We start from the raw sequence: 17,935 nt of genomic DNA on the forward strand, positions 1-17,935 counted from the left end.
TTTGTATATTTATTCTCTTTGCTGACACCAAGGGTAATCTGGGTAGCTAACTTTAAACATGGGATGGGTAGATCTCAGCCTTGCAAGATTTACTTAGTTTCTGCTTGTTTGTGTTAAGACCCCAAGATTAAAACAAATGGAGCCTGGTGCAAAAGAAGTACACACAGAATTAAAGGACAGTAATCCCAATTTTTTTTAAAGTGTGAGAACTGAAAGGAGCCCATTTACACAAAAATCCACTTCTCATTAGTGTAGCAATTGTAATGTCTGCAGTATAATTCAGGATGCAAGAGAGGCATTTTTTTGTTGTTGTTATTATCAAACCGGTACAGTGGTGCCCCCAGTAGACGATTACCTCGCAAAACGACGAATCCACATGACGATGACTTTTGCGATTGCTACAGCGCTTCGCAAAACAGTGTTTCCTATGGGCGTTTTTCGCAAAACGATGGTTTGGTCCGTGCTTCACAAGACAGATATTTTTTCGGGACCGATTTTTGCAAGACGACGATTTTAACAGCTGATCAGTGGATTCACAAAATGGCTTTCCTATGGGCAATTTTCGCTGGAACGCATTAAACGGATTTCAGTGCATTCCAGTGAGGAAACGCTTTTCGCAAGACGATGTTTTCACAAGACAGCAATTTCAGTGGAACGAATTAACATCATCTTGCGGGGCACCACTGTATTTCCCAATCTTAACTCCCTGGAGCAGGAGGGCCTATATAGATGGGAGTGAAGGTAGTTATAATCTAACACTGACAAATGTTGGGTTAAACAATTGGTTGTCAGAAATCCTTGTTGATCTGCTGGATGTCATCCAGAGATTTATTTTTTCCCACTGTGCAAGTGGTTGGTCTGTGGAAAAAGTCCTGTGAGGCTGAAAAAATGGCTAAATGATCCAACCATATGGGTGACCAAATGGGCCATTTTCACAGAAATTCTACTTCCCATCCATGGAGCTGAATCATTCAATCAGCCTTTCTCTAACCCTAGACCCCAGAGTGCTGTTGGACTACAGTCATCATCATTGTCCTTCCTGGCCATTTGCCATGGCGGCTGGGAACGATTAGCTCTGAAATTCAACAACAGTTGGTAAGAGCTGGCGTAAATGTTCTCATAGCATCTGGGAATTATGGACAATGAGCAGCTCCCATGCAATCAGGAGAATGTGTCATGGTTCACACTAAACACAAAATAAATCAAAGCCAGTATCTTTGAGAAATGTTCCAACAAAACATGTAAAAGATCTATGTTGCAAATTTGGCATGTGTTCTGAACAATTTTATTTTAAGGTATGGGTAGGTTGATTGGTTTGCTTATTGTGCTGTTGTTTCTCCAAAGAACTTGCAAGAAAATGTTGGAGATGGAAATGCTGGCTAGATATTCTGACATGGAATCTTGATACAAAAATTTAAGACTACAGAAAAGTGAGTTTGTTTGAGGAAGATCTTTCTGGTACAGTGGGGGCTTGACTTGCGAACTTAATCCGTATTGGACGGCGGTTCGCAGGTCAAAAAGTTCGCAGGTCAAAATCTGCATTCCCATAGGAATGCATTGAAAACCATTGTAATCCGTATCTGCTCTGTACCGTCCATAGAAAGTAATGGGAAGCTGCTATTCTGCCTTCTGCCACTAGAGGGGGATATTTTGTAATCCCAGGAAAGCAAAACAGGCAGCCCGGCCATTTCCTCCCAGTTCCGGGGGAATGGGCCGGGTGGAGATGGGAGCAGCAGCAGCACACGGTGCCCGACCATCAAGGCTCCCCGCGGCCCCCGCGGCGCTCCCTCCCTCCCCGCCCGGCACCTGTTTCCAGCCCCAGCTGGATCCCGGCCCTCCTCGCTCTTCTTCCCCAGCCCCTGTTCTCATTGCCCGCTCCCGTCTAGTTCCCTGGCGCGGAGCCCTCCCAGCGCCAGTGCCACCCCCGCGAACTCCCACCCGCCCGGGCTCACCGGGGCACTCGGAGGCTCCTCATCCATCCTCGCTGCTGCCTTTTGCCGCCACCGCAGCTCGGCTCAGCGGGGCCCACCCAGGACAGGCGGAGGCCCCAGCCGGGCTGGAATTCTGGCGGCCAGAACGCCGCGAGGCGCCCCAATCCCGGAGCAAGAGCAGCGCCGCCGCCTCTCTCCGCCTCTCGGCCACCCAGCTCCGGGTGTTTTCCCGCCTTTTTTTTAACTTTTTGGTACAGTATGTACCTCAATTCTCCGTCCGCAAGTCAAAATGGATTTTTGCGGATGGAGAAGTACGTAACTCCAAAAGTTCGTACCTCGGGCAGTTCGCAAGTCAAGACCCCACTGTACTTATTTTTGAGGACTCACCTGAAATAAATGCATCTTAAAGCACTTTGGCTTCAGTATCATGACAAATAAATTAGAAAGATACTGTTTCCAGATAATTTACTGGTCTTGAATAAATCAAAAGATTAATGAATATTACATATTTTTACAAGATCGGGATTGAGATATAAGTATATTTCCATCAGCCTTGGAGCCATGGAAAAGGAGACTGTTGAAATGTGCATCCTTTTGGGTGTCTTATTTTGATATAGGTTGACAAGAGCTATGTAAAATGCTAAAGCTCCACCACAAATCTGTACGACCCTCAGGTGTCTGAGTTTGTGGGCATTGTCGTTAAGCACATCTTCAAGGCCTTATAAGCACTGGAAAGGCAAAAATCAGGAGGCTGAATTCTGTGATTTTGCAATCTTTTAGAACTGTACCATGCAAACAGCCTTGTGTTAATTTAACTTTCAATCTATAATATATTCAGAGAAGGGCTTTGGAACAGACCTCCAGGACCTCTCTTAGTAGTACAACAATATTACTTCAAACTGTATTATTGAAGAGGCCTTTGGGTTTTACATTTTCTTTGCAGCCTCCTTTGAAGCCATTTTTAAAATCTATCTTATTCTCCTCAAACAGTGGGGAGCAAACGAAGTGATAATAATTGCAATTAATTATTAATGACAATAGATAAAGACTATTAAGAACTAAAGTTGATAACATGCAGTAAAGACCATATTAGGGCTGGCTTACCACATTTTCTCAAGTAAGAGAAGTGTTTATCATCTAAAGATATCATGCTGGTTGGAGTCTAAACATGCTCTTCATGCATCAACCAAGGAATTGAGCAGTTTTGGGAGGTGGCTGTTACTACTTCCCAGGACTACCATTGAGCCTAGAGAGAAAGCAGCCACATCTCACTCCTGAATCCTAGGAAGAAAGAAGGCTGGGGTCCAGATGACTGTAACTACAGCTGTTCAGAGGAACAACACTCCGGCCTCATTCATTGGCCCAGCAAACCAGAGGCACCAGCTAGTGTTTGAGCAAGACCACCACCAAGCTGGGCCTGAAAGGGTGTGCCTGCTCAACACACCACTTTACCCATGCCTTGACAAACTGATCTCTTCTGTTTTCTTTCACTGGCACCTTCTAGCCTGTAAACTTCACTGCAGGGCCTGTTTAATCAGTGATGTGAACTTCTTTGAGAGATAATAATAATCTGATGAGCAGGATTTTTAAAAATGCAGGACGTAAAATAAGTGAAATTATTTAACTGTAGTATTGCTTCCAACATTGAAGCCTAAACTGCATCCTACATACAGTACAAAGCACGTAAGTGCCTTTGCAAAGAGAGGGGGAAATCTTGCATGGAGTGACACAGAACAAGAGGTAGAATTTGGAATGAATTTTGCTCTTTTTTTTTCCTTTATGATGACTCTCAGATTAGTGTTGCCCTGATGCCTGACACAAAAAGTGGCCTTTGTCATTTTGTTTCAGAAGGGCAAACTACCATCATCACAGAAGTAAGTCACAACTACAGCAGGCCCATTGAATCAGTGGGGATCTAGTAAGTCAACTCCTATATTATAAGTTCCATTGATTCAGTGGGCCACTCTAGTTGCACTCCTGGCTCACTCTACATGACATAACTCTCATTACAGCAGCTCCACTGGCTGCCAGTTCATTTTCATGCACAATAAAAAGTGCTGGTTTAAACCTAAAATTTAAATGGCTTCACCCCAAGCTATCTCAAAGACTCTGTCTCCTTTTATGAGCCTGCCTGGCTGTTAAGCTCATCAGGAGAGGCCTTTCTCTCTGTCCCACTACCCCCACAGGTGATCTGCACAAGGAAGAGAGCCTTCTCTGTTGCTGCCCCAAGACTTTGGAACTACCTCTCACAAGATGCCAGACTAGTCCCATCTTTGCTGTCCTTCTGCAAGCAGGCAGAGACCTTTCTCTTCAGGCAAGCTTTTTAATGGATGAGAGTGCCCTACTGCTTTGAATACATTTTTTGTGTTGCTTTTGTTTGCTGTCTTTTAACCATTGTATTTGTTTGATCCTTTTTAGCTTTTAATATTGCCTTTTAAAGACGTAAGCTGCCTTGGGTCCTTCTTAAGGAGAAAGGTGGGGGTAAAATATTGTAAATAAATAAATAAGTAGATAAGCAAGCTGAAATCCAGTTGTAAGTTACAACTAGAGTAGGCTAATTAAATCAATGGAATTTATACAGGTGTGGAATCATCATATTCCCCCACTGATTCAGTGGGCCTATTTTAGCTGCAACTTACTACTGGATTTCAGCCAGTATATAAAATTAACCTCATTCTAATCCAGGGTAGAGACTTTTCCACCATGTGACTCACTCAAGGCCATCTCTAGTAAATGGTATGTTTTTCTACTCTACAAGTGTTTTTCCATATAGAACAGGTTGAGACTTTCCCAATACTGCCACCACCAGCCCAGATCAAAGTCACAATGGATGTCTATGTCCATGTATCTCCAATATTGATTTTTAAAAGAATCTGAAGAATTTCTGATATTCCTTGGCCTGGCATTTGCTCCCAGGGTGGGGAATGTGTGCCCCTTTCCAGGCATTACAGACATGTCTGCTGCCATCTGACATACCTTCCCCAGTCATACAAAAGATTGCCCTCAATGTGCAGGAATTAGAATCCGAAAACAGTCAATTGGAGCCTTTTTAAAAAGGGGGGGGGTAACCTAGTTGTAACAGGGGTACAAGGAGAAGAGACTACGAGTAGTCTGGTACTGTTAGTTCCCCTTCCCTGTTGTAAGTAGATTTTCTCTCACCTTAATGCTAATTTTCCATGAGTAAAACAGCTCTGGTTTTACTCACTAATTCATTACATTGGTTAGTAGTAATTGTCATTCCCCTCAGTCTTTAATTACATTTTATTCCTTTTAGCATTTGCTATCATTTTAAATAGAATTAGGGCAATAAGGCAGAAGAGTGCCTAAATTGAGAATTGAGGTCACTGGAGCAGAACTTGCCTTGCACATTGATTTCACACTTCTGGAATTTGGCTCTGTATTATTATTATTATTTTAACTGCAGATTGTTTTTAGATTCCTGTGCAATGACTCTTCTATTCCCTAAGAGGAAATAACTCCTTGGAAATGAAGGTTGGCAGAGGTTGCCACTGTTGGCTTGAATATTATTGTGGATGGAATGTGTATCATGCCCTTATCTTTGTAGTCCAAAATGTACTTTTGGCAAAGCATTTTATTCTGTACAATAGAGAATATCCTCTCTTTCTGAGTGGACCAACTGAAAGGAGCTTCAGAGAGGATAAGATGGTTCTGTGATTATTTCCATTTGTTTTAGTGTCCTTAAAGGGGTTATTATAGAAAGATTTCATGGAATAACAAAACACTCACCCATCATATTTACAACCTGTGACAAATCTAAATATGGAACATACATGATTTCCAGATGTTGTCCAAATGCAAATCTCACCATTAATGGAAACATTTTGGGAGGGCTGATGGGAATTTTGGAAGCCCCAAATCACTGGTTCTGAAGTAGCTTGCAGGATTTCCCTGTGGATCAAGGTTTTGATACAGACTGTGGACTCTTAGGACAACTCCATATATGTAACAACATTGGGACAGGATTGAGCTTTAGTTAATTGAAATACAGGCACCATCTTGCACATCTACCTCCTGTGCTAGAACGCAGGCAGAAGCCAGAAACATTTTAAGTGGCAAATCCAAGCAATTATTTTTACAGCGAGAGCTAACAGCAACAGAAGCAGGTCAATATGATGCCTCCATTCCTAGTGGTTTAAACAGTAAGGATCAGAAGGGAATCAAATAACCTTTCAAAACCTCCAGATGTTCAAAAGGACACCTGAACTTCCGAGGTGAACCATGATGAAATTGGATGTTAAAGCAAACTTCTTGCCCTATGTATCATATAGCCGCATGTGCACAAAAAAGGGATTGCATACCATATTATCACATGGTGTAGCAGTGCAAGCAGCTTCAAAGACAAAGAATGACTGGTAGAAGGTAATGTTAAAGTCTGAAACTTATTTGTTCTCCCTTTTTCCTAAAGAATCTTGAAAACTTAATTTTGTACAGAGCAGCACTAATGTAAGAGGATTCAGACCTCTCTTAGAAGCTACAACAGATAAGGAGCTCTGAGACTGCATTCAGTTTGTGGCATAAAGATCCCATAGTTCATGTTATATGCTGAAGAGCTGCAGAATTTTATAGTCAACTTTCACATACAAAGATTGATAATATGAAGCAAATTGTGTGACTTTCAAAGTTCAAATTCACCAATGAATGTCACACATGCATTTGTCAACATTGACTGGTATCTGTTCTTAAGATGGGGAAATACAGTAATATACAATTTCATATATTTGTGCAATTTATGTAGGATTGTATTTATATGTTAACCATTCTTGTCATATACATACTTGATTGCATACACTACACAAAGTAGTTCATCTTGAGATTTCATGAAAGGAAATTGCTTTAGGCAAACGGTGCCCAAGAACATATAAAATAGTAATTGGGTTTCTCTTTTTCAGGGAGCAGGTGATAGTTTTGTGGGAGCACTGGCTTTCTATCTGGCTTCCTACCCCCATCTGCCACTAGAAGAAATGCTGAGGAAGAGTAACTTCATTGCATCCATTAGTGTCCAAGCAACAGGAACACAGACTTCCTTTCCTTTCAGAAAGGATCTGCCACAAGATTTATTCTAAAATGTACCACTTCCATTTCAAAATAGGCACTGATATTCTATTTGTTTTGGTAAGAGAAATATGATTTTTAAACAAATACTATGTATGTGGCTGCTAGAGAAATGTAATTGAATTAACCTGAGTTCTACGTAACATGCACAGGTTTTCTCACTATGCTATTACTCCATGATCTAGAAAATTATTTTCTGTACTTTAGCCAAAGATTTGTGAATGACATACATTCCTGTAAACAAATTAAAGTAGGCATTTGATGCTATAATAATGCCTTAATGTCTCAAAGAATGAGCCGTGAAGTAACATTTTCTAAGAAATAAACTTCTTAAATTTGTGAAATTTCTCTTTCTGGACAATACAATTGTCAAAACAGGAACTATTGTCAGTAGTTATATTAAACCAGCAAACACCACTGAACAGAAGTCTAACTGATTGTGTAATTAAGTACTTCTCATTTTTGGAAAGGTTCCTGTAAGCAAAATTCATTACTGCTCTCTGGTGTTTGATGAAACCTTTCAACAGTTGGATTTCCCTGCAAACAAATTCATGCATAGGATTCCTGAATATCACATACAGTAATGAAGCCCATCAAGTTGAAGTCATTAAGAAGTATCCCCTTACTGTTAATAACTGGTTATTCATGCACCTTCCATGGAAACTATTCCACTGAAAATCTATGAGAAGTTTTAAATGCTATAGCAATGGGAAACTATTACTGGACAAGTGCAACACAGAGAGACAATTGATTTTTTTCTATTTTAATTGAGATCTCTAAAAATAACTCAAGTTTTAAGTAAGCTGTTGGTGATGATGGTCCATGGCTAAACACCAAGAACTGTCTTTTTCCACATTGTTCTTGTTGACAGTGGTCTTCAAATCACATAGGACAGTCATTGCAATCCATTTCCTCTCTTTTCTGAGAATACAACAGGGTTGCTGAGTTGGCATTTCCCACTGTATGTCTCACGTATGAATTAAGTTATTTTAATCCATTATATAGAACGGATCTTTTTATGTTCTTTGAAGAGGACATGCTGTTTAACTGTGAATAGAAATCAAAAAGAACGACTAGGTTATCAATAGGCCTTATAAAATCTACACAAGTCTAAATAAATAAAATGCAGTCTGATTAGTGGCTCCAATTATGGACATTTTGCCCTTTGACAATATCACAATAATGCAATTATGACTGCAGTCTTAAACACATGTGGACTGAGGTTTACAAGCATCTTTCATCAAACATCACCACAGGAAATGGACAAAAGATATGAATGGGAAATTTGCTGTAAATTAAAATTGCTCAGGCAGAAAAAAATAATTTTATTTTTTTCATCTCCTATTACAATTCCAATATGAGCTACATTAATAACATAGGCTTTAATCCAATTGAGATTACCACTGGATCAATGGATTTATACAAGTGTTGACACACCATTAAATGGGTCTACTTTCATTGGGACCACCTTAGGCTACAACTCTTATCACACAGAACTCTATGAACTAAGTGTACTTAGACTTGCTGTTCACGTCTGCCATCAAGGTGGAGTCGCTGAAATCAGACTGATTTGAATCATATTTAAATCAATGCACAGAAAACTTGATTTGATGTAATTTTATCTCCCTCCCCACCCCAAAATTTCACTCTTTGCTAAAACTTATATCCACATTTTGCACAATCTTCTTGGCTCAGATTCTGCACCTCCAGTGTTCCCCTAGTAATCAACATTTTCAGACAGATGTAAGGGCTTGACTTTGTCTACGGTTGCAGAACGACAATAGCTACTGTAGGATTGCCATTCAAAAGGAATCAGCATCACTGAAGAAAATTACTAAAAGCAATACTAGAGAATTTAATAGGGCTTCTAAAAATTTCTATTACAGCATGTTGACAGGAAAAAAAGCTCAAATAATAAATTTAGTGAGAGCTGGAAGGGTCTATTATTTCTCAGCTCAGCAGATCTGCAAAATTTTCTGAGTGTATATACTAGCCAGGATATCTGGAGAGATAGAAAGATAAACCTAAATAATTTGTACAGAACTTTTGGAATCTTTTAAAACTGAGGCCTAATCCAAGAATTGTAAAACCCTATTTATGATTTTGTTAAAAATTATAATAATGTATTGTATATAACATAGAATTTCCTGTTCCATTCCTAATAAGATCTTTAAGCTGTAACATACTTCATATAAAAACTATCAGCTGAAATCCCATTGCATATGCACCATTCAACCACTTCTAGCTGGCAATTAACCTGGGAGTCTTCAGCAAACTCCAAGCCTGTGTGCATCCCCAAGAATCTCAGCTACAAACTCATTAAGTGCCAGCTAGAAGTTATGCTGTTTGCAGCTATACATAACTAAGCAAGAAGATTCTAGCCATCATCACATAAGGCTTTTTCTTTAAATAAAAAGCACTCTAACAGCAAAAGTAAAGCTGATCTAAATACTGAAAATCCAATTTTTAAAATAAAATCATTTACTTGTATTTAACACTGTTCTGCTTCTCATTTATACTTTCTTTCAAAACCTATGCTGCTAATCTGTTGAGAGCAAGCACAAGAAAAGAGAGGCAAGGCAAATGAACATGTCTTGAATTTTTATCTGCATGGCAGGTTAGCTTCCCTTACCATTCATATGGATAAAGATTTGATTAGACAGAAGCCCTATTCAGGTGTCAGTTACCTGGATCTCAGTAATATGTTCACAGAAGAGTGACTAGTTCTTCCCTTCTCCATTGTTGCTTTCTCCATGTGGAGATGACATATCTGAAGAGCAGACATACCAGTTTCCATGCAAGACAGAATCCCAATTTTCCAGGGTTCTTTGCTTGCACATAGAAACCTACATAGAAATAAAACCTTTCTCCTTTTCAAACACACCATTCTTCATATGGAGAAAGTGACAATGGAGAGTCAAAGGTTTCTTTGTTCCTCTCTGAGCTTACTGCTCTGAACCATGTAATGAGTGAACAGGCTTTGTATCATTGAAGGAACTTCCAACTGCCACACAGTATGTGTGTTCGTTTTCACACAAGAACAACAGAATATGCTACTGCAATTATAGGTGCTGCTAAAACCCACAGTGGCTGCTGCAAAGCATCAGCTCTGTAGGAGCTAATTTGATTTATGGTGGAACACATAGCTTCATGTTCAGTTCTGGAAATCCTCTAAACCAATGGTCCCCAACCTCTTCCCAACAGCAGACCAGTTGGGGGAATGTGGCACGCTTGTGCGGGGGACGTGTCCTGCTCGGGGGGGGGGTGTTGCACTCACCGGGGCATGTGCTTGTGCACATGTGCAGGGCGCATATGTAGGGGAGCGCCCGCAGGGGGCACAAGATCTGTATCTGCAACCTGGTCCTGCCCAGGCTGCGGACCGCTGGCAGGTCACAGATTAAGAGTTGGAGACCCCTGTTTTAAACCATTGCTAGTAATAGATACAGAGTAATGTTTGCCTCCCACATCAGACAGAGAAACAATAATCAATGCATAGGACACTTTTATGGTGTACTGTATCAACAGCAACAGGCAACTATTGGAACAGTAGCATCCAGGACAATTGCTGTGCTAGATATCAAGGCCCCAGCAACACAGATATTCTCCTATTCTCATAATATTGATACTTATAATAAATAGTTTTTAGCATTTAACAGATCTAAATGGCCTTAGAATGATTGTCTTTCACACTCTTGGACCACCTCCATGGAAGTAAGCACCATAAAAAATAAAAATTATAAAAAAGGACGACAGACCAATTTCAGCATATAATGAAAATCACTCTGTTGCTCTTCAGCCAGTAAATAACTTGGTGAGAACCTGTTCTCACCAGGTTATTTACTGTTCTAAACTGTTCCGTTACATAAATGAAACATAAAATTCTGCTTTTTACAGCTTCTATTAAAAAAGGTTAGATGCACCCATTTCTTAAAACTAACGGCAAGAAGAAAAATAATTGATATCTGAAAGAAAAACTCTATATATAACACCAGTATTTTGTATCAAAAATGTTTTGGCAGGATAGATTAAGATTTTAATAGCACTCACAAGTTAATTTAGTCCATCATTCTAGTTTATATATTCTTCTAAAACTAGGACATTGGTGCAGGCACTGGTGATCTCCTAGACCGACTACTGCAACACTCTTTATGTGGGGCTGCCCTTGAGGCTGACCTGGAGACTATAAGTGGGTCCAGAATGCAGTGGCCAGAATGGTGGTCAGTGCAAGCAAATTTGATCATATCACTCCAGTTCTGGCCAGTCGTCAATGGTTACCCATTGTGTCCCAGATCAGGTTCAAGGTTTTGACACTCAAGTATAAAGACCTTCATGGTTTGGGATCACATTACCTATCAGAATGTCTTGTCCCAATGTCATATGCTCAACCAGATTATCTCAAGCCAGGCTCCTCTGGGTAGGCACACAGAGAGAAGCCTGAAGATCATCTCTCAGAGGAAGGGCTATCTCTGTGGTGGCACCAAGACTATACAACCAGCTCCAGGAGGAGCTATACCTGGTCCCCTTCTTGTACTCTTTTAGGAGAACACTGAAAACAATTATTTTCAGGGCAGCTTTCCAACCTGACCCTGGTTGAGCATTTTGCCTCCAACTCTGCTTTTCTGTGATCATTTGTTGGTGCCAGTGTTTTTTTAATGCTCTTGCCACATTATTACCATTTTGTGTTACATTTTAATGTTATGTTATGAAACTTTTTAATCCTTTGTAAACAACACAGAATAGTGCTTCGGTGCTAATGGGGCAACATATAATTGGAATAAATAAATTAAATAATGAATACCGTGCTTCCCCATTGCTGCACAATGGTGGAGAGCGGGGTTATACTCAACTAGGGCTTATTTTGGCATTGGGCTTATATTACGAGCATCCCTGAAAAATCCTACTAGGGCTTATTTTCAAGTTAGGGCTTATTTTCAGGGAAACAGGATAACCAGAATTTGTTAGGTTGCAAGATATCTTGACTCCATTCTTTAATCATATTTCTTTGTACTGTGCCATGGTATTTTCCTGTAACTAAGCATATTGTATTTGGTAGATCTGCGTATTTGCCTCCAATGTTTATTCTTAAAACTCACAGCACTATAAGAATAAATGTATGGTGGTAATTTAAACATCAATTTCATTCACATTCAGGAAGCTTGTTATGACAAAATATCAGCTCTTGGAAACCCCTGCAAAACATCCCCCAGCTTCTTACCAAAAGGATCATATCTCACCAGGACCAGCTTGTCATGAACCCGTGGTCTTATTCTGTTGAAAGAATAGTTTGTTCCTGCTTCACTCAACATCCTCACAAGAATATATCTAGAATAGTAAATAGTATCAAAATGAAAATGCTGGGTGCTGTTTATTAGCATTCTTACTATTTTACCATAGCTCATTTAATTACTAGATACATTAAGTGTTACTATCAGCCAATAATTTTATTTTAGAAACTCACTATTTCATTTAGATAATGTTGCACATTACCAAAGTGTCAAAAGAAAATTATTAGTACACTTATCCCTTGAGGTATAGTGGCAAGGCTTTACAACTTAATTTTAAAAACCTACCATCATTGTTGGAAAAAACTAAAGAATGCATCTTCTTTTTCATTCCCTATTGCAAGCTTTAAAGCAGTGTTTCACAACTTGTGGATCATGAACCCCAAGGGGATCACAAACTTTTCTGAGGAGTTGCAAATTGTAGTTATTTTAACCCTTGTTTCATTATTTCTTCCTCAACATTCTGGAGTGGGATGTTGAAGTTAGTGTGTATGTGCATGTAAGAGAAACATACCATCTAAGGGAGAATGAAGCCTCTACCTTCAAAAAAAGGTGTCTTGGCTATTAAGCTGGAATAACAGTAAGTCTTCCATCTGGTTACATCAAATCCTAAAGCTATGGTCAGGATTACAGGCTGAATCAGCTTTAGGATGTATATAACCCAGCTAAGTACATCTGCTCACATCTGCTAATTCAGCAAACTAAACCAGAAGGGAGTATGATCATTCCTCCTTCCTGCAACCCCTCACATATCCTAAAAAAACACTATTTCATAGGACTTGGGAACCCTCCAGAATTAGTTTCTGAGTGGTATGGAGGGCTGCTGGGGAAGAAACATGCATTGCACTGGCTCTGGAGCACCATGTCGATACTGCATATGTCTGTTCCTCTATACTTCTCTACAGTCCTAGAAATTAATTTCATACAAATGATGTGTCTTGCTGCAACACTTTTAGCCCTAAATATCTTGTTTCATCAAGTGCTTGACTTACAAGTTAATGAAATGTATCCAAATGTATGCCCATCACCAATGGAAAACTCTTTGTTCAGCTAAGGCTTCCATGTATGGGAAGGGGAAGGATTTACATGAATTCCTCCTCCCAGTCCCAGAGACTCTTTCAGAACACCACTGTAGACTGCAAAAGGAAGGGTAAACTTGAAAGAGAGAAAAAACCTCACTTCTGTTCACAGAAGTCTCCATTCTAGCTGAGTGGTACAACTGGGTACAGTCTAGTTTAGTGATATTACTTGTAAGCTATTTTGTTGCAGAGTCGTTACACAACACTCATCACTCAATACTAGATTCTGATTTTTCACATACAACATTCATATAGAATCTTACATAATTAAGTCTTGATGCAGGAGTAGGACATGAATTTAAAAACCCATTTGAACAGTCCTCTGCAGAAGAGTTAAAGTCACCATGAACAGCAAGCATACCAAGACTATACCACCACACTGTAGTCATATCACAACAGTAAATGGAAGTTGAGTTTTCACTTACTTTGATTTGGCCTTGGCCACTGGTTTTTAAGAAAAAAAAGAAAAATAAGTTATTTTATCAACATGGTCTATATGTTATGATATACAGAAGTGTAATTGCTCACAAGGTATTGTTTATAAAATCATGCAAAGAATGACCAAAAATCCATGTATTTATTTTCCTAAATAAATGTATAGTTCAGTGGTTTAGGCGTCTGGCCAGAGGTTGGGAGTTCATTTCTTACTGTGGTTCCATAAGAGGGGCTGAACTCAATGATCCATAGGGTCCCTTTCAGCTCTGCAATTTTAAGATAATGATGGTGGTGGGGTTTCTATCCCCAGCAGTTTGTTTGTTTGTTTGTTTTTGGTCAACAGCCCCTGTCAAGGAGGAGCAGTGAGGAATGGAACTTCCAATCTCTGGCTTCATCGCTTGATACTTAACCACTGAGCTATCCAGGAGTCTTGTTTATAACAAGAGTACAGAAAGCCAGCTAAATAATACACATTGGTGGAAATCCTGTTGTGCAGTAAGTCAATCTAAAGTAGGCTCACTGAAATAGTCGCAATTTGGTGAGTCAACTCTTTCATAAATTCTACCGAGTCAAATACCCCCATTCTAATTGCAACTTACTTTAGTGTAGCAAGTAGCAATTAGTGTAGGGCCACAAATGGAACTTATGGAGGAGTTGATTCACCAAATCTCTACTGTTTTAATGGGCCTAGACTAGCGCAATTTACTATATCAATCAGCAAGATTACAGTGTGCTAAAACCGTTTTTAAAAGTCTTCTTTAAAAAGTATGTTTCCGGTGTTCCCAGTATTAGCAAATACTGAGAAAGATGGAGAAGAGTCCTGGCAGGAAAGAAGGATTACACGCCAAGAGAAGTGGCGCGGGGGGGGGGGAGTGAAAGGGATCACTGCTTAGTGAAAACAACTGCTGCCATTCCGGATGTGAGGGGCATCCAGCAACAACTGGTCAGAACACCCCTAAACCCTCCACCCCGGGACCCCAAAAGGCGTCCCGGCAGCGGCCCCGCAATGCCCCTTGGGAGATGAAGTCCCTCAATGAGCGTCTCCGCTGCGTCCCTGAGAGGCCCGGGAATGGATGCCTTTCGGCTCGGCCTGGTCCCGAGGGAATTTAGGGGCTTCCCCAAGCGGTCCCCGCGCCTGCACTCACAATTGACTCCCGTCAGAAACATGGTGCAAGAAGCTAACGCAGCCTCCCTCCACCGCGAGCCCCCTCGCTGCGCCCGAGACACAGCCTCCCCAACTGCTTCCGGGGCAAGCACGTTTACATTTCCGGTTCACCAAACACCTCCAGCGTCTGGAAGCCGAGACTTCTTAGTTCCGCTCCTCCCCTTCGCCGGCCTTCGTTCGCTCGTCACGTGTCCTCCTGGGCTCCTCCTACCCGTTCGCTGTGTTTTTCCTCCGTGACGCGAATCTGGAGCCCCAGCGACTGTCCAGACGTTGGTGAACTGCGGAGATCGGCTGTGCATAGTCCCCAAAATCAGTAGTGAGGGATGATAGGAACTGTAGTCCCTTAAAGTCCGAGGAGCGCCATATTCCCCAACCTTGCTTTACAAAACAAAAACTCCGAAGCGTGCACTGAGCCTCCCCTCTCTCCGTCCCTGGGCAACTGCATCAGGACATAAATTACAACAAACTGTCCTGCGAGAATGGCGTCCCCTCAGGGCCCACGTCCCTCGCCTTAGCTTAGGGTAGAGGGAGGAAGAGTGGATTTCGGATATCTTTTATTGGAGATGTGCGGATTTGTGTTTTTTGAAGAGAGGTGTCTGGGGGTATTGTGGGAGCTGTAGTCCAATACAAGAACTCTGCACTCCTCTTGCGTTTGTTTTACTGCAGTTTATTCCACCTGGACAAAATCAAATTAACTAAAAAAGAGGGCTTCTGTGCATTAGTGATTTTTCCCCTGTATTTGGCAAGTGACAAGTTACTTATCCCTGCAATGCAGACTGTCATTTTATACACCATTTCCTGATGTGGTACTCCAGCAAGTGTGCTCCATCGACCTGTGGCTTGTGGAGAGACAACAAACACCATTTAAATGCTCCCTAGATAACACCACTAAAAATAATATTAATAAATCTGTCAAGCCCTGTAACCCATTCAGTTTCTCATCCAGGAGTGGAAAAAGGGAAAAACTGGCTTGAGATCCACAGAAGCATATCTGCACAGTAACTCATAGTGTTTCATTATCTGGAAAATTGGTTAAAGAAATGACTTTCACTTTGTTGTTTTCACAGGGCAAAGTGAGGCACATTAACTAATTTATTTTCTGTGGTTTGAGTCCACTTATAAGCACAGTATCAGTGCATCCTACATTGAAAATGTCTTTTTTTTTTTCATTAGGTAAAGGTAAAGTTCCCCCTTGACAATTTGTCCAGTCGTGTCCAAATCTAGGGGGCAGTGCTCATCTCCATTTCCAACCCATAGAGCTAGTGTTTTGTCCGAAGACAATCTTCCGTGGTCACGTGGCCAGCACAACTAGACACGGAACGCCGTTACCTTCCCACCGTGAAGCCTATTTACTCGCATTTTCATGCTTTTGAACCGCTAGGTTGACAGGAGCTGGGACAAGCGATGGGGGCTCACTGTCGCGTGGATTCGATCTTACGACTGCAGGTCTTCTGACCTTGCAGCACAGAGGCTTCTGTGGTTTAACCCACAGCGCCACCACATTCTTTACAGTAGAGTTAATATTTGCATGCAGGCTAAGACACAAAGAAAAACAGCCTGCCTGTAGGGATGTTATCACATGGAGCTCAAATCAATCTCTAGATTATGAATGTAAAATTGATAGTCTAGAGCAGGGGTCCCCAACCCCTGGCCAGTGGCCCATTACTGGTCCGTGGCCTTCACAGGACCGGCCTGCAGAGACAGATTCCCCCCCCCGCGCGCACTCCTCACACGCACACCCACGTACGCACAGCCTGTCCACCTGCATACACGGGTGCCCCACCCACCTCCACATGCGTGAGAGAGCGCCCCGCTCACCTGTGAGCATGCCACACCCATCTGCACATGCACAAGCACGACACGCTAACCCGCACAAGTGTGCCCCACTCACCTGTGAGTTTGCCCCACCCATCTGCACGTACGTGCAAGCACGCCACACCCACCTGCAAGCACATGACCTGCCCCACCAACCGGTCCACAGTTCAGAAAAGGTTGGAGACCACTGGTCTAGAGAACACCATTTTAGCCCGCAACGCCACCACGTCCCATTTTGAATGCTACCCATACACATTCTAGCCTACTACAACAAATTCACATATGGCAGGGACAAAAATAAGAACATATCAAAGGATTTGTTACCAGCATACATACAAAACCATTTCAGTTTATTATTCAATGGTGGCCTTACCAGGAAGCAAGCTGCAACCTTCTTGATTTTGTACATCAGTGAAGGATAGGCAAGCAGCTATACCTGTCTGTGGCCCATGGGTTTCCATTAATTCCTGCTGTGTCCAACACTAGTAAAAGTGTGCTGCTTAAAGCACTCTCTAGGCTGTATATAATTTAATTATGCAACCTACACATTGCGCCTCCCACCCACAGCAAGCTAGGTACTCAGTTTACTCACCTTGGAAGGCTGAGTCAACCTCAAACAGGCTACCTGAGCCCACTGGGATCAAACTCAGTTTGTGAGTAGAGTTTTAACTGCAGTACTGCAGTTTAACCACTGTGCTATGAGGCTTACAATATTGCTGTATGTCCTCCTATTGTATCATACGAAAAAGAAAGGAAAACCACGTATTGACATAACAAACTCATGATCAGATAAAAGTGGAGGAATTTGTTCAAGTGCTTGAGGAAACTCTTCCAGGCCCGGCTGATGCAAATGCACTTGAACGATGGGGACATTTCAAGAATGCTGTTTACACCACCTCCTTGTCCACATTTGGCAAGAAGACCAAGTGAGTACAACTTGCAGGTTCTTTGAGTTGCTTGTAGCAAAGTCCAACAGACTGCCAGGAGATGTTCTAATTATTGGCTACAGCTCTGCTCTCAGGGCAGGTACCTGTAACATCAAGGAGAAGTATTACGGTATCAAGCAGGCTTTAGGTCCAATACAGAAGAAATTTGCTTTTTGAAGACTGCTAGAGACGTGATCATCCAAAACCGAGTGTAGCAGATGGAACGCTG

The 17,935-nt window shown here is 41.5% G+C and overlaps 2 protein-coding genes across 6 annotated transcripts in view; one reads left to right on the forward strand and one right to left on the reverse strand.

Annotated features, from left to right (window-relative positions):
* The window catches only part of RBKS (ribokinase), a 72,067-nt gene extending 64,719 nt beyond the window's left edge, over nucleotides 1-7,348 (forward strand). For 3 of the 5 annotated variants that reach the window (XM_020793118.3, XM_078383027.1, XM_072991328.2), the window contains one exon: nucleotides 6,842-7,348. In XM_020793118.3, coding sequence (XP_020648777.3) covers nucleotides 6,842-7,015 — 174 coding nt within the window. In that variant the 3' untranslated portion in view covers nucleotides 7,016-7,348. Of the gene's footprint in view, nucleotides 1-4,117 lie in introns of all 5 variants that reach the window. The other 2 variants (XM_072991325.2, XM_020793119.3) reach the window with 2 other exon arrangements.
* Nucleotides 1-15,123, reverse strand: part of MRPL33 (mitochondrial ribosomal protein L33) — a 30,879-nt gene extending 15,756 nt beyond the window's left edge. The window contains exons 1-4 of the mRNA XM_020793120.3: nucleotides 14,946-15,123; nucleotides 13,791-13,809; nucleotides 12,220-12,326; nucleotides 1,953-8,051 (exon numbers count right to left, since the gene is read on the reverse strand). Coding sequence (XP_020648779.1) covers nucleotides 8,002-8,051; nucleotides 12,220-12,326; nucleotides 13,791-13,809; nucleotides 14,946-14,967 — 198 coding nt within the window. The 5' untranslated portion in view covers nucleotides 14,968-15,123 and the 3' untranslated portion in view covers nucleotides 1,953-8,001. The remainder of the gene's footprint in view (nucleotides 1-1,952; nucleotides 8,052-12,219; nucleotides 12,327-13,790; nucleotides 13,810-14,945) is intronic.
* Between the last annotated feature and the right edge of the window lie 2,812 nt (nucleotides 15,124-17,935).

Source organism: Pogona vitticeps, chromosome 1, assembly GCF_051106095.1.
Source record: "Pogona vitticeps strain Pit_001003342236 chromosome 1, PviZW2.1, whole genome shotgun sequence".
In the NCBI taxonomy this organism is placed as follows: Eukaryota; Metazoa; Chordata; class Lepidosauria; order Squamata; family Agamidae; genus Pogona; species Pogona vitticeps.